At 37.2% G+C, this 17,450-nt stretch overlaps 2 protein-coding genes across 5 annotated transcripts in view; one reads left to right on the forward strand and one right to left on the reverse strand.

Moving 5' to 3' along the window:
* The window catches only part of RNF123 (ring finger protein 123), a 98,014-nt gene that overhangs the window by 16,537 nt on the left and 64,027 nt on the right, over positions 1-17,450 (reverse strand). The gene's annotated exons all lie outside the window — the stretch shown is intronic.
* Positions 2,407-10,131, forward strand: AMIGO3 (adhesion molecule with Ig like domain 3). 2 transcript variants are annotated; one of them, XM_034441204.3, is made up of 2 exons: positions 2,407-7,328; positions 8,514-10,131. In XM_034441204.3, the coding sequence occupies exon 1, from the start codon at positions 5,125-5,127 to the stop codon at positions 6,637-6,639; it is 1,515 nt and encodes a 504-aa protein (XP_034297095.1). In that variant the 5' UTR covers positions 2,407-5,124; the 3' UTR covers positions 6,640-7,328; positions 8,514-10,131. The 2 variants fall into 2 exon arrangements, with proteins under 2 accessions (XP_034297095.1, XP_034297104.1); XM_034441213.3 differs by having other exon boundaries at positions 8,517-10,131.

Below are 17,450 nucleotides of genomic sequence, written 5' to 3' on the forward strand. Positions count from 1 at the left end.
CAGCATATGGGTTCAGGGAAGCTGAGGACTCAGCTGCCTCACAGCTTTCCATCAATATTAGGCTCCCTTTCTCTCAATATGAAGAATGCCTCTACTATACTCTGTAAAGCAACAACATCCTGAAAATGTAAATCTTCCTGTCATATTAAGAACACTGACGGTTTTCCTTTGTCAGAAACTTTGCATTCTGATTCTTTGAGTTCAGCACCACAGATGCAGTGTATCTGCTACAAATGGTTATGCTCACCAAAAATTAAGAGGGCCACAACCCAGGACTAGGTCCTGAGGATGTGGGACTGACAGGAGGAAACTGCTTGCCTCCAAAGACTATATTCCCAGCGCTATGGATGGTTCTGGCAGAAGTACCTGTTTCAATACTGTTTCCAGGGAGCTATCAGACTGCATCTCTTGGGGAAGGGTTTGAAACAATATGAGCATACAGATCCAAACTCAATCATAAATAATCAGAAGATGGAGCTAACTGCAGCCCATCAAATGTTCTGTGCCAAATTTGATCTTCTGGATAGCTCAATATAATTGAATATATCCCAGACTCTTCCTGCTTTTCTTTCCACACAAGAGGAAGCTGCTTTACATTTATGCTTTCAAGAGAGATGTTTACATGCCTACTTTCTCTCTTGAAAATACCACTGCAGAGTGCGCATTTGGAAGAGACATATATAGAAAATTTTCCCACAATGGAATACAAGTAGGCTAAAAAGAAAACTGGAGCAGAGCTATTTTTCTTCATGTGTAAATTTTTGACATAGAGGTATATATTTATTGCATGATAGAGCAATCAACTTTGTGAATCTTCATATGCATTCTGGAACAACCGTAGACATCTATTGCTTCAGTAAGAACCAGTTTAGAGTTCTCCTTTCCCCCTTTGAAGACTACAGAGATAATGCTCATCACTTCAGCAATTAATTTTAGTTATGTGGAATTGACATTCATGCTCACTTTACTATGTTTACATAGTACAAAAAGCAACTTTATGGATCTAGCAAGGTCAAGTCATGCTGCTGTTACAATTCAAAACTTTGCACATCAATGATATATCAAGCATGAGATTGCTGTTGTGGGAAAATAGGATGGAGGAAGAGTATTAGGTACATTTGCCATCTTCAGTTATTTATAAAGTAATAACGGTGGGATAAAAAAATCTAATAAATATTTTTAAGGAAAACTATGTTTGTTCTTTGTGTCTAGCACAAGTTTCATTTTCTTATGAAACCTACATAATATCTGGGAGGGGAACATAATTGCAAACAAGCAATAAAATTACAATGCTCCTTGTTTTGGGGTATATTTCACCCAAAGGAGGTTTTGTCTCCTTTTTGAGTGACACATTAAGCAAAATGCTAACAAAATAGAGAAGTTAAGAAAACACTGAAGTTTTTTAAAGATTACTAATAATACCACATGGTAATTATGCTATAAAGTGCTACATTAATCAGCAAGTAAAAGCTATCAGGTGTTTGAGGCAAGATGGCTCAAGAACCATTGGAATTCTACTTTATTGTTTTAAAATATAATAAAAATTTGAAAGCTGGAGTCTCTTTCACCCCCCACCCCTCCAATAGCAAAGAAAATGAAAGTTGAGCAATCTTCTTTCTCATTCACTTTCTTTTAGTGCTAAAACAATGATTATATAATCTGTCTTTTCCTTTTTTCAGATCATCTAAATAGTAGTCTTAAAATGAAGACATTATACTTTCTACAACACATTAAATTGTTTATGTGACCACAAATATCAGGTCTGAAATACAGGGCTTTAGCAAATGGCAAGTTGATTCATCATTCTAAAATTTAAAGGGTAAAAAGGGTAAAACATTTAAATTCATTCAAGGCTTTCCTCAATGAACCAAAGCCAAGATTAATGAATCTAGTCTTTGGATAAAAATCAGACCTGTGAAAAAGTGATGAGAAAGAACACTCGGGAAGAGGAAGTATAGAACTATTTCCTTTACCTACTGTATACAGTATTCAAGTCCAGCTTTAAAAGTAGCTGCATACAGGGAGGCATCTGGCAAGTATTTCTTCTAGAGCAGAGCTCCTTCAACTGGAAAACAGAGGGTTAAGTGCCCATGATATCCTGCAGCTGCAGCAGCCAAATTAGTCATTTGCTGCCTTAATGGAAACCAATTACTCGGTTTTGATTTTCACTTCCTTCAAATAAAGCAGCCTAGGTCTCCCTGGAAATTACATCCCAGGCCCTGCTGTTACTGCCCCTGCAATTACTCTGCCGACATGCCTGGTCAACCTGCTTAAACTGTGCAGGGGGCAAAGGGTAATTCAATGGCATGCAATCTCTCTTTCGGTCTCTGATGAACCTTCAGAGCAAGAATAGCTTTCTGGCCAGCCAAAAGAATGTCATAAATATCAGGAGGTTTTGCGTATTTTTTTTTTTATCTTAGTTACCAGATGTTGTTTATTGTACTTGAACATCCAATTTTCTGACAACAAGCTGCAGTTTATTAATAGATCAGCCACAGACAAATGTGAAATGAAGAAAATCCAGATAATTACTGATAACAATAAATGTTAAAAGAAAGCCACAAGAAATATTGTTTGCAAATCGAAACAATGGAAGAAAAATAATGAAGTGCTGAAGCATACAGATGTGCTATGAAGTTGATTCTAACAAAAAATAATGGCTATAACGGATTTTATCTGATTTTGAAAATGTATTTTTCTCAGAGAAACAATCCATTTCTCTTTCTCACCTTCATGAAATGTGCATACATATTTTCTACCTAGAGAATACCTTTACAGCTAAACCTTGGTAAAATCAGTTACACAACAGCAAGGCAGTGATTTCTAAACTAACACAAGCCACCAATAAAGGTAAGATGCAATACAGTATAGCAATGTCACTTGCAACTTAAATATCACTCCATAATGTTTTACAGCCCCCTTTGAGCGGTTTACAGAGTCAGCATATTCCCTCCAACAATCTGGGTTCTCATTTTACTGACCTTGGAAGGATGGAAGGCTGAGTCAACCTTGAGTCAGTCAGGCTTGAACTCCTGGCTATGGGCAGAGTTAGCCTGTAATGCTGCATCCTAATCCCTGAGCCACCACGGCTCATAACTTCCAAGAAAGGAAGAAGCAACGTCGTGAATATTGGGGACCCACTCCTATCCATTTGCTCAAAAGCAGAGAAGGAATAGAGGGAGCTACTTTACAATAAGTCAGATTCAGGGCTGCAGGCAAAGTAGCAGTGGTAGAGCATGTGATGCATATGGAAGAAGTTCCACCTTCAATCCTTGCCATCTCCAGATAAGCTGAACTTAATGAAACCTTTGTGAGTATTCACAGTCAATACTGTGACACTGGGCCATATGAACCAGTTGCCTGACTCTGACTCAGCATTAGGCCATTTCTGATATTCACAGCAGTGAAAAGGATTTATTATTTACTACAACTTGAAAAAACAATGTAGGCTTTAGAAAACTGTTTTTTAATCAAATGAATAGAAGGCAACAGGACAACTTCCTAGATTGTGGGACAAGTTGGTTTCATCCAGCATAGCAGAGGAAAACTTCTATATGACCCTACTAGAGTACAGATGGCAACTATTAACTCTCACACCTAATTACTTCTATTGTTCTACTTTTGGGAATTTGCCAGTGATAAAAGAAGCCATTGCTAGGATTATGAAATCATATTTTACTGTGATCATTGTACTTATACACCAAAATCCAGATAGCACTGAAAGTCCCAAAGGTGCTTTTTCAAGAGGCAACTGGACTTTTTGGTTTTTCTTTGAAGATGTTTCACTTCTCATCCAAGAAGCTTCTTCAGCTCTGAAACATACAGAAGGGACAAAAACACCTGTATTCGTTGTTGTTTTGTAAATGTATCCCATTCAGTGAAATAGAGAAAGAAATAAATTTGCAATCTTGGTTGTCTCCTCTTATAATAATTGCAAAACCATGCCTCTGGCTTTTTTAAAAAATGAGGATCGGATTCAAAAGCTACTAAACCGAACGTTTATAGAAGCAGCTTGAAAAGAGAAGCAGGAGAGTTGCTTAACCAGAACACAGCCCTCCTTCTTTTTGCAAGGCTGCTTTCCTTCTCCCCCTTTGCTTCTCTTGCGATTGCAACCACTGGTGCAAGTTGCTGCAGTTCCTGTGTGCCTCCTGGTTAGTCAGTCTTAGAAAAACTGTGCAGGGATTTTTCTGCCTCCGCCTGGCATTACAAAGACCCTACATGCCATTCAAAAAAAAAAAAGTCTTCATTACTGGTTCCTCTCTCCTCCCTTTCTAACACCACTCCCTTTTAACACAAGCCAATAAGATTGCTTCTAAGCCCACTAGGCTTTCCCTGTCAGTATTCACGGGCTGCTTGTAAATAGCAGGAGGAGGGAAGTGTTTGCATACATAGAGCTTGGCTGAAAGATTCAAGTAGCAGGAAGGAGTGATGCTGCTCAATATAAACCAGAGAATATGGAAACGGGGTAAGAGCTGCTTTTTTGGCATTTTCATTTGGGATTGCAGAAGGGAAGGGAAAGGCTTCTACCTGAATCTCATTAACGATGGAGCTATACAGGAGTTGCCTAACCAGAGGATGCCGATTCATTAATGGAAACTTTGACTCCAAGGACAGCAGACAGAAATGGCTCTGACTTTATAAAGTTGCAATAAAGTTATCAAAATTGCAGTTTCAAATGGATGTAAAGATAAGTTATCTGTGGAAGAAACAGCTTGGAGGCACATCCTTAAATCTTCTCAAAGATCCTAAAGTAGAATTCAAAGAGATTGGGCTCAAGGGCATATTTATTTTTACCTTTACAGATGCACTGTGCCACTGAAATTATTTGGGGCAAAAACTGAACACAGAGGCTTGCTAAACTGGTACCAAGCCTTAACATGGCATGCTGAACAATAGTTGCATGACTTTGTCATTTGGATGTTGTTATTTTTCTGCAATGTACACAAACAGTTTTAGAAGACTTTTTAAGTCTCTAAAAGGAGCCCGTCCGATTTCAGCAATCCTTTCAACTGTCAGCTGTTCACATTACAACCATTTCATGAAAGACCATGCTTGATGTGAATTCTATTTTGGTGGTCTGGACTGATCTTGGTGGCAGAAAAGAGTGAATTCCATCATTTCACAATGAGTCTGCTGACATTAACTCTATTTATCCTGGTGAAGCTGTTGGTACTGTTTGGCCTGGGTGTTCAACTTAGCATTTTAAGCAATGCTTCCACTTTCACAAGATGCCCTGAAGTCTGCATCTGTACTGCTGATCTCCTGAGCTGTACCAGGAAAAACCTTCGGCATGTCCCTGTTACACTGCCTCCTACAGCTATCACCTTGGATCTCAGCCACAATGCTATTGTTCGTCTTCATGATTATTGCCTGACCACTTTACCACATCTTGAAACCTTTAGGATTAGCCACAACAAAATAAAAAACATCACTCAACATGTGTTTCGCAATGCTACCTACCTTCTGTATCTGGATATGTCCTCCAACCATCTGCATACTGTGGAAAAATACTACTTTGAAGACCTTGTGAACTTAAAAGAGCTTCTCCTTTACAATAACAAGATAGTGCAAGTAGATGAAAAAGCTTTCATGACATTAATCAATTTGCAAAAGATCTATCTAAGTTGGAATAGGCTAACAAAATTTCCATTTGAGTCTATTCAAAAACTTGAACACCCTTATCTAAGGACGCTTGATCTTTCTGCCAACAACCTAAGCAGCATTCCTATTCAAGTCATAGCAACTTTGCCTACGTACATTAAAAATGGCTTATATTTTCACAACAACCCTGTGAATTGTGACTGCTCTCTCCAGGAGATGCTCCAGGAATGGAAACATCGCGGTTACAGTTCTGTGCGGGATTTCATAGAGGAGCATACTTGTAAAGCCTACCCCAATATGCTCTCCTTAATTAAGACCTTCAATTACAATGAATATTTTAAAATTTGTTCTTGGAACCAAAGGAAATTTGACATTCCAGAAGTGCTGTGCAGAGTGGGAGAATCCTTGGTAATAGACTGTAACACAAGCCTCCATGAAGACAACACCACTACGTACAGGTGGATCTCCCCACGCCATGAATTATTCATGTATCCCGAGCACAGCGATCAGACACATCAACCTTTAAAAAATGGAAGCTTAAAGATCATAAATGCCAACCGGTCGTACTCGGGTGTTTATGAGTGCATAGCAATCAGTGATCTCCAGAAGATCAATGAAACATATGAAGTTAATGTGACAGTCCACTACTCCAAATTAGTGGAATCTTTCAGTACTAGCCTCACAACCCTCCTAGGGTGTATTGTAAGCTTGGTATTAGTGCTGATGTACCTGTACCTTACACCATGTTGTTGTTCTAAGTGCTGCAGGAAGCCTACAAGTCCCCCTCAGGACTGCAGTGCCCAATCCTCTATTCTTAGTACAACTCCATCAGTCACAGATGTAACAAATCGCAAGATCAGTGCAAACAAGCATGTTGTTTTTCTAGAGCCTATCAAGGAGAATCAGAATGGCAAGGTCAAGCTGGCTGTCACTGAAGACTTTGATGTGAACCCCCCCAAGCTCCTGAGACTTAAACTGGACTCAGAATCAATCGGTACAGCTTTTTCTAATCCCGTCATGTCACCAGCAGATGCATAGCAAACCAACTGCAGAAAGCCTTTCTTAGTAGATGGTTGTGATTGGGAGGGGGGGGACCCTGTTTCCATCCTGGGAGGAAGAGAGAAGACAAGATAGATTCATGAAGGATTTCCTCACCACAATCTATAGAGGATTTTTTAAAATGTTCTTTGGATGGAGGATGATGAATCTTACATCTTAAGTTATCTCCCCCACTAATTCCTGTCCAATTGCTCCAGTTCTCTTAGGCATGGAAATGAAAAGCAACTCCTTTTGAGCAAAGAAAGGAATAATTGTTCTCTGCACATCCCAAATGATTGCCGCATGCTTCGTTCTCAAGATAATAGAAGGTTCTAGAAGGTTATCTTCTCCCCTTAGAAAACTGCTGTGGAATATAAACTTGTGTTGTGGCTTTGACTTTTAGAGAACAAAGTTTTTACTATATAACAAGGCTGTTTTCATCTTTGCAGAAGACCCAAGTGCCTCATATAACCACATTGAGACCCTTTCTTACTTGCTCCGAAATTGCTCTACCTAGCCACTGCTTCAAACATTGAACATTTGTGAAAATAGATTCCTGAATCCACTCTTTCTACCATCTGCACTGCTTAAAAGAAGTTAGCATAAAAACAAACTGAAGCAATGTTCCCTTTAGAAAGGAAACAAGCACTGCCCCAGATGACCATACTTGGATATGTGCAGTTAGCCCAGTAAGTAAAATTGATTGAATGCCTAGACTATTTTAATAAATAGCTTTATTTTACTTGAACTAAATATGCTGGCTGAGATTTAAAAGTTCTATGTTCTAAATGTCTGTTTTAATTGCTAATCTGTTTCCAAGTTGCATTCCCTAATGCAACCAGGCAGTATCACAGCTATGATAAACAGATTGGATATGTTTTTTTTTTATCATTTCAGTGGCAAACAAAAATCCATGCCTGAAAATAATAGTTTACCCTTAAAAGGCAAGCGTTCTCATTGGAATTAGAAATACAAAACAATTAGTCAGTCAAAGTTAAAAAAGACACTATTTTAGAGAAAGTGGTGATGCTGATTTCTTTTGTGTACAGTGAGATTACGATTGACACAAATACTGCCCCCGATTGCATACATTTTTATATGAGGTAAGGAATAGATATCTAGCACTGCCACTCAAAGATAGAATGTCCTTTTCATTCATCTGTTGCCATTGAACAGTCATAAAAAATGCATTTGATTTTAGAATAATACATAGGACCCATCTGTGTCACGCTCAAGCTTAATATGTAATGCAAGACGTAGATGAACAAACTTTCCAGCTTCTTTCTCCTTCAGAAGATTTGGTTGAGAAAGTACTATTTTGGTAGCATTTGTAATCCATAATAAGAAAAGGTATGGCAGACTCTTAAATTGCATTTAAATGAAAGTGTCTATTTTTTAAAATAAACATTTACATTTTAAAGTGTCTTTATATCATTATATTGTGGGACAGAGCTGGCTTTATATTATCTGGTCATCTGATAAAGTAAAACTCCCTGCACAATAAGCCAGTTTATCTGATCTCAATTAATATATATATGAATTCTTCTAAAGTCAGTATAAATTTGAAGATACCTTCCAGCCAGCAACTTGTTTATTTCTAGAGAGTTAACAGAAAAATTAGGAGAGGGGAGCTAATAGAGATTCTGAAAGTGGTCAGCTACCATTTTTGTTGACTTAGGACTACTTATTTCCAAATTTGAATCAACTGTTATTTTTCAGGGGAACAAGGCTAAAGCTCAGACTTTTTTCCTAATTCCTCCTTTATAATATTGTATATTTTATAATTTGTTTTGTATTTTAAAGCCTTAAAATTGTTAATGTTTACTCATCAAAATCCTTAATTATGTTTTTTCTATCTTTTTTTTTTAATCCAGTAGTGAATCTTATGTATATTCCTGGCTACAGAACCCTGCATGAATAACAATTTATGCCTGGGAAATACCTGAACTTGGGCTGTCTTGAACCTCTACAGGAAAGCCTTTTCAGTGCTGTGGTTTCTAAGGACACTTTATCTGAGCCTTCAAGAATCAAGCTTGAAATATACAGAGAACCACCATCAAAACTGCTTTCAATCAACACACAGTCTTTGCAAGGGGAATAAACTTACATCAGGCCCTATTGCATGGGTTTCTGCAGGGAAAGCAAGAGAGGGGCAAATGATAACATATGTGAGGGGTCCTCTAGGAGCTGAATTGGGTTTTTTTTGCAGATGCTTCATTATTCAAACTAGGTAACATCATCAGTGCTAATAAGGAATGGGATTTTCTCTTCAGTTTATATTTATAGTGGCTCTCCCTGTCAGGGTTGATGGGAGTGGTCTTAGTGGTTCTTTGGTTGGGCTGTTTGCTTGTTTGGCAGTTCCTTAATTTGGGCATTGTTTACTTATTAGTCTGATGTTAACCTTGATGTTAATCTACGCTCCTCTGGATGTTGATTGCTGGTGGGAAGGAATTTTGGTCTTTTTCTTCCCTTTTTGGCTTGTTCACTCTCTCTTTTGCACAGTATATAAATGTTGTTTATATCTATGTGATTATTCATGGCTAATTTGTCAGAGTGCCCGGCTTACAGAAATTCTGTACCATTTTTGGACTTGGCTTGGTCTAGGATAATCAGTTTTCCAGTTGAAACTATGGTTAAGTCTGTCCATGTGTTGTGAAATTAAAGATTTTTCAATATGTCTTCTGATGATGTTACCTAGTTTGTGCAATGTCTGAAAGAAAACAACCAAGCTCAGAAGGACCCTCATTTTAGCCCTGACGTACAAATATTCTCCTTTATTGATAACATATGTATTATCATTTCTGATGGCACAATTTGTTGTCAGGCATCCTGATGCAAATATATAATTGCAGCATTTATGTGATTACATCAGTACACAGGTGTCATCATTTTGGCATCACAGTTTGCTGTGTACAGTGCTGGCATTACTAATATATGTAGATATATATTAGCCCTTAATAGAACAAAAAAAGTATGTGTGTGGCGGGAGGGGGAAGCTGAGCAGCTGACATCAAAGTTCCCAGATAAAGCACACTCTTTACTGGTTTAGCCTTCTCCTCGAAGTGGGGTGCACTTATGCCCCTTTCAAGAAAGAAAGCACAACACTCCATTTCTTGATCTAGCAGCACTACAGAGAATTATCAAGGTCTTTCTGAATTAGAATAGCCAAGGTCTGTGGTTGTGTGCATTAAAGGAACCTTCTACAAGGGTACCCGAAACAAGGCAACAGGTTGTAAAATTCAGTTTGTTTATATTTTATTCGATGTACTTAAGCCTATAGTGCATTGTGGAATTTGAAATTGATTTTTTAAAATGTTGATCCTTTATATATGAAAAAGCAGAACGTGTTTGCTGAAGGATCAAAAACCAGGAAACATAGGTGATCTAAAGTACATAATTTCTATTGCATTTCCAAATATTTATTATTTTATAGGCCATGAGTCATTGCCAAATTATTGAAAATAAAATAATTTGTTTCCAAAACTTAAAAAATGATTTTCAGAATTTATTTATTTATTTATTTATTTATTTATTTTGATTTATATGCCGCCCTTGTCCGGAGACTCAGGGCGGCTTACAATGCGTTAAGCAATAGCCTTCATACTTTTGTATATTTATACAAAGTCAGCTTATTGCCCCGACAATCTGGGTCCTCAATTTACCTACCTTAGAAAGGATGGAAGGCTGAGTCAACCTTGAGCCTGGTGAGATTTGAACTTACAGTAATTGCAGGCAGCTGGTGTTAATCACAATGCAATCAGTCTGCTGAGCCACCAGGCCACCATTTTGAGGGTAAAGTACACATTACTTCTGTAAAATGCATGCAATTCTGATTATAAAACAGAATTGCAAGCATAAGAAATAAATCTCCAAAAACATGTAATCAGGGAAGAGGTGATGTATTGAAAATTTGCTTAGCTTTCTTCCATGTATATTATCCTATAATGGAAAGGGGGAACCTGTCAGCTTTCAGGTCTTGCTAAGCAATAATTCCCAGGATCCCTCACCATTAGTGATGCTAGATGGAGTCACTGGTCTGGTTAATCTGTAAAATCTGGAGGATCAGAGATTCTTTTTTCCCTGTTCCAATTGTTTAGATATTCTAAATATTCCCAGAAGGGGCTTTCAACTTTATATCTACTTTATTTATTTAACAAATATATAGTCACCCACCTACAATGGGACTTCCTTGGTGATCAAACAATAAAACGTAATGCATCATGAAATCAATTAAAAGAATGAAGTTGACATCATGGCAATAACACTTTACTAAATGTCCCACATATACAGTATACATCACACCCTCCATCCATTAACATCCTAGATCTAGTACCTGCCAGAAAAGTGAGATCTTCATGTCCTTTTGTGAAATATATGATGTTCTGCCTAGCTTCTGTAATTATTCAAACTCTTGGCAAAGTGCAGGATTATGCAAAAGACAAGCCCGATTTCTATCAATCATGTGTTACTGAACCTATGCAGCCACAATGCTTGATTTTAACTGGCTTTGAGTCGCCTGCTTATCTGGCTTTGAGAACACAGCACAGTCAAAGTTCATTGTGATTTTCAGGCCACATAACAAGCATTAAAATACTGGACCTTAGACAGCTAATCACAATAGAATATATTGTATTCAATTCTTAACTCTCCAAACAACTTTACTTTCACACTTTCTTCTCACAATTGATATGTCACAGTGTTGCTGTCAGTTATTTCACTCTGTTTGCTAATCGATGGAATTCATTTATTGAATTTTAATACCCATGGGGTGCTATGGCAAGAAAATAATTATATTATTAAAGTTTATCCTTAGAATTCACTGACTATATTCAAGTCAAAGATGCATTCCCTGGAAAAGAAAGTTTGGCGGCACAAATTTTAGTGGGCTAGCTAGGGATTGTTATTGTATTCCTGGCAGGGAAAATAAAAACTGCAAAGGATTATTACTTAGTTATCTTTTGAAAAAGACTATTGAGTTGAAACTGGGGGAAAAAAAGTAATACCCTCCTCAGGACTTGCAAAGATCTTTCATTCTTTTAAAAAAATTTTTTCAAAAGATCTTGATGAAAAAGAAATAACTTTCCTGAAGTCAAACAGGCTGTGCCTCTTAAGAGAAAAGGAAATGCTGCAGTTTCTCCCCGGCTATTTATTTTCTTTTCTCTGAAACACATGCAAACTCAGTGGGTCAAGCCCTAAAGATATTCTTCTAGGATCCAGAATTATATCTTACTGTGTTTTTATCTTAATTCCTGCTTCTTGAGTCCAGTGACCACCACAAAATTATTTTTTTAAAAAATCTTTTATGTAAAAAGGGAAAAAAGAAAACAAGATTAGAGAAGAAAATTATACATGTGTGTATACATGCGTGCATGCGTGAGTACACAGTAGTCCTCAAGTTATGACAATTGAGCCCAAAATTTATGTTGCTAAGTGAAACATTTGTTAAGTGAGTTTGCCCTATTTTATGACTTTTCTTGCCACAGTTAATTGAATAATTTCATTGTTAAGTTAGTAACATGGTTGTTAAGTGAATCTGGCTTCCCCATTGACTTTACTTGTCAGAAGGTCACAAAAGCTGATCACATGACTCCAGGACATTGCAACTGTCATAAATATGAATCAGTTGTCAAACATCTGAATTTTGATCATGTGACCATAGGGATGCTGCAATGATTGTAAGTGTGAAAACAGTCATAAGTCACCTTTTTCAGTGTGGTTGTAACTTTGAATGATCACTAAATGAACTGTTGCAAGTCGAGGACTAGCTGTATATGTATGTATGTGTGAATGTGTGTATGTGTGTGTATATACACATAAACACACATACATACAGTACCTAACTTTTAAATGCATTATTAAACCCTGACTATATTTAATATTGTTATTCGTTTATTTATTCAATCAATCACTCATTCATTTCTACAGCCATTCATCTCAATCAATGACTCTGGGCAGTTTACCATTAAAATATATATATTACAATTAAAACACTAAAACATTTTAAAATAATAGAAAACAATAAAAGCATCCAAAATAAATATATTTAGCAGCTGAGATACTTGGACAGTCAGTAATACAGCCACAAAATGGGGCCCTTAATACATTGATCAGTCTTTCATTATGCTGATAGACAGTTTGTAAGGAGAAAGCAAACACATACTTGCAATCCAAGACTGTAAATTTGGAGTCACTTTGTCTTTCCCAGATTGAAGTAATATTTTTGCTACCTCCCATGTTCAAGAAATCCATAACCCTATGGTTATAAATTCCAGGGATTGGGTATATAATTCAAAGCTGCCCCTGCCATGATGTCAAAGGGGTCACACAATAACTTTCTAATTGTGTTTATAGTGATTTTTTTTAAACTCATGACATTCATTTAATTGACAAATTGAAGTAAAAATTTGTATCCAACGATAAAACTGGAGGTCAGGAAAATTAAAAACTCAATTATTACATGACAGTTGTTATTTGGATAAAGAAAACTAGAGGTTGTTCTGTTCATTAAAAAAAATCTTAGTATCAATTCTTCATAAAGAAGATATTAGCATATATGCATTTTTATAACATCTTTTCCTATACATTCAGGATTTTAACTATTTCTATTTATCTGAAAATTTAAAAGGTGACACATTTACATCCACTTGAAAGTCTCCTTTAAATAACTACTCCCAGATATTTCAAAGAGCACAAACAATTTTAAAAAACCCACTACTATACTTCTGGGAAAGCAATGGCAATGGAGCCAACAGCGGAGGTGGTGAATGGACTGGTTTCCCAAATTTCTCTCTGGACAAGGAGAGGACATGGACAACAGTCCCCAGCAGATTTAATGCTCTGGAAGCTGAGGGATCCCTACCTTTGCCCAAGCTGCTGTACAGTGCCTTCAAAAGGATACTGGGTCCATATATTTCCTTTCTTAGCACCGTTGGAAGTTGCTTTAATAACTGCTGTTTGTCTATTAAGAAACTTCAGAACGACAAATTTCATACACAGGTGAGTCCCCTTTAATCATGGTTAAATATGCAAGTTTTATGCAAGTTAAACTATTTTGGAATAAACAGCAAAAGGGTGATTAGAACATTGATTTTGGAAAGTTATAAATGAACTAAGTGGCAAGATGGATTTAAAATAAGATTTTGAGATTAATTACAAGAATCTTTCCTGTGGGAAAATATTGTTGTTTCAAATTTTATTTTTAGTTTTTCCCATGGGAAAATTCTGATGACCAGGAAAAAACATGGGATTTACCGTATTTTCCAGTGTATAAGATGACTTTTTAATACATGAAAATCTTCTCAAAAGTTGGGGGTTGTCTTATATGCCGGGTGTCATTCTCCTGTAACCAGGCAGACCAGCCCGAAAGGCTCTGGTGATCCAAGCTCTGACGATCCCAGCTTTGCCTGCTAATCAGGCAACTCAGCTGGGATCGCCAGAGCCATGTAAAAGGAAAAAACTTTTTCCTTTTACATGGCTCGGGCGATCCAAGCTCTGACGATCCCAGCTGAGTTGCCTGCTAATCAGGCAACGCAGCTGGGATCGCCCGAGCCATGTAAAAGGAAAAAAGTTTTCCCCCTCCAGCTTGCTTACTTTAGCTGCTAGGCGCAATGCTTGCCTTGCTTCGCTTGCCTGAATCCATTCCATCAGCAAGCCACTCCCTGCCTGCAATCAAGCAGGCAGGGAGTTGTGGACTTCAACTCCCAGAATTCCTCAGCCAGCAAAACAAAGCTGGCTGAGGAATTCTGGGAGTTGAAGTCTACAAGTCTTAAAGTTGCCAAGGTTGGAGACCCCTGTTCTATTGGGTAAGTTTTTTTCCCCTTTGGGAGCTTTAAAAAAAATAGTTAATTGGGGTTTTTTTTAGTTGTTCTTTTTTAGACCTAGCCATTTAAAGTTTAGGAAGTTTTAAATTTAGTTTTCATATAAAAATAAAAATAAAATAAAATAATATTTGTGCAGCTTTCTGAGATTTAGTGTGTTTCTGTAGTGTTTCACTCTAACTACACAAACACACAAAATCTCACAAAGCTGTATGTGGAATTTTGTGTGTGTAAAGTGTGAAAGTTGTTTTTTTGGGCTTTTTGTGGCTATGTGAGGTTCCTGCTTGTTGCAGGGGCCATTTTGGGTCTAGCACAATTGCTTTTACATTGTGGGTGAGCCAGTTGATGGTTTTTAATTTTTATTTGGTGTGCGCTGGAAGAAGGGTAGTCTTATACAGCGAGTATAGCCCAAACCCTATATTTTAACAGGAAAAGTCGGGGGTCGTCTTATACGCCGGAAAATACGGTAAGATCAAGATTCAAGACTATAAAAACAAAGGAATATAAAGTTGGTTTATTTGATCATGGTTAAAAATCGTATGTTGTTATTTCGGGTAACTCATGGATTTTTGCCAGTCAGGACCAAATGATGAAGCTTTAAAGATTTGTTTCTAGACAAAAGACAAAATAGGGGAAGAAGAGATCTTTTCAGGGGTGAAATCCAGCAGGTTCTGACAGGTTTTGGAGAACCAGCAGCAGAAATTTTGAGCAGTTCGGAGAACTGGTAGTGGAAATTTTGAGTAGTTCGAAGAACCGGCAAATACCACCTCTGGCTGGCCCCCGAGTTGGGTGGAATGGAGATTTTGCAATATCCTTCCCCCAGGAGTGGGGAGGGAATGGCGATTTTGCAGTATCCTTCCCCTGGAATGGGGTGGGAATGGAGATTTTTCAGTATCCTTCCCCTGCCACGCCTACCAAGCCATGCCCACAGAACCAGTAGTAAAAAAATTGGATTTCACCACTGGATCTTTTGTTTTATTTTTAGACAAAGTAATATTTACTATATTAAAAGTAAAATTATAGTTAGTTATTTGATTAAGATTAAACTATATATGTTGTTATTTTGGTAACTCTTAATGGACTTTTGTTGATTAGGATTAAATAATAAAGTTTTAAAAATTGGGTTATAGATAAAGAGATGATATATGGAAAGAGAGCTTTTGCTGAAATATCAAAGAAGGTGATAAATTACTGAAATTGTACTAGTCATGATGAAGGGGGAAGACATCTCTATATTTTTTTTACTTTTTCTACTATATATACTACTATATATATCTACTATATATCTTCTACTTCATTCTTTTTTCTTTTTACTCTTATATTTTTCTTCGATCCTCTTAGTTTTTTATCTTTGTAACTGTAAACTTTAATAAAATTATTATTAAGAAATGTTCCAACTGCTATGAGTGTCTACAGAAACATTAGAATCTTAAGTATGTAAGACTTTGATTAACTGAATAGCCTGATGACTACTTTTGCACAATAACATTACTTTTGATAAAATGAATGTTACTCGACAGTGAGAGGGGCAGGATATAATTTTATTAAAATAATAATGAATAAATATCAATGACATCAGCATATAATAACTGCCTGCATTCATCTATTCCCATAGTAATGCCCCAACCGTTTTTCATTTATCTTAATAAAGCAGGCCAATGGTATCAGTACCAGTATCAAATTAAAAGACATAAAAGAACTCCTTGATTCCACAAGACATGCTGATAGGTAAAAATATTGTTCTACTTATAATAATCGTAGCAAAAGGAGTTAATACTATAGCTTGACCAAGTTATTTTTTTTTAAAAGGGGAACCAATATAAAGGCAAGACATATTTCAGAAATTTCCACTTTACCTACAGAAAATTTCCACTTTACCTACACTTTACCTTTGAAGAAAACTATAGGGTCATGATGGCGAACCTATGGGACACATGCCAGAAGTGGCACACAGAGCCATCTGTCCGGGCATGCCAGCCAACGCCCGTTGCTCCTCTGGTTTATGATGTGCACGTGCACATGAAGACCAACTGGTCTTCCTGCGCACGGGAGGGCCAGAAACCGGAAGAGCAGCTCCCTGGCGCACATGTGTGCACCAGGAAGCTGAACTTCTGGTTTCTGGTACGCGCATGCGTGCTGGCCAGCTGGTCTTCGTGCATGCATGCATGCTAGAAACCAGAAGACCAGGTGACCGGAAACCGGAAGCTCAGCTTCCCAGTACGTGCATGTGCACCAGGGAGCTGCTCTTCCGGTTTCCGGTGCTCCCCCATGCATACACGCTCCCATTTCAGCACTAGGTGCTGAAAAGGTTCACCAACACTGCTATAGGGCAATAGAGAAATATGTGTTAAGCCCAGGAAATGAAGACATTTAGAAAGTTAAGTTGACTACCCCTTAAGTCCTGAATTTAAGAGGGACAGAAGGGAAAACATAGACTAGCTTTCAAGATTCTATTACTGTATCCTATATTATATTTTATTAGTATATTTAAAAAGTTCCAGAGTCTTTCCTGCAGAGTCTTTCACCTGGCTTACCTCAAAGTGCTCACATCACCATATAAAAGGCATCTTCTGTATTGAAAAAACCACCAATGTGCATTTCATTTTTTCTGAATGTATATCCAGAATGTCATTTAGTAATTTAATATTATCGGATGCTTGACAACCTTTTCTAAAAACAGATTGTGCAGAATAGATAATCAAATATATCCTCTGTCATGTACATGGTAGAACCAATGTCAATATTTTTGCACTGATATTTGCAAGATATTTGACCAATGGTTTGCAATCAGCCCATGAAATCTCAATGATGTATCTTATTAAAAAAAGCTCTATATTTCAGCCCAAACCTTTCCATTGCTGATGGAATTTGTCCAGAGGTTCTGATTCATATGTAGAATCCCAATATCTCATATGAAGAGATATGCAGATCATTTGTTTTACTCTACTGTAATGCTATGGCCTTATAACTGTGGTCAAAGAACTATATCAAGAC

Source organism: Pantherophis guttatus, chromosome 2 (genome assembly GCF_059756535.1).
Source record: "Pantherophis guttatus breed Tessera chromosome 2, ASM5975653v1, whole genome shotgun sequence".
In the NCBI taxonomy this organism is placed as follows: domain Eukaryota; kingdom Metazoa; phylum Chordata; class Lepidosauria; order Squamata; family Colubridae; genus Pantherophis; species Pantherophis guttatus.

Excerpts from the sequence above, each read along its gene's own strand:
- AMIGO3 (XM_034441204.3), top strand. The coding sequence starts at position 5,125 with ATGAGTCTGCTGACATTAACTCTATTTATCCTGGTGAAGCTGTTGGTA.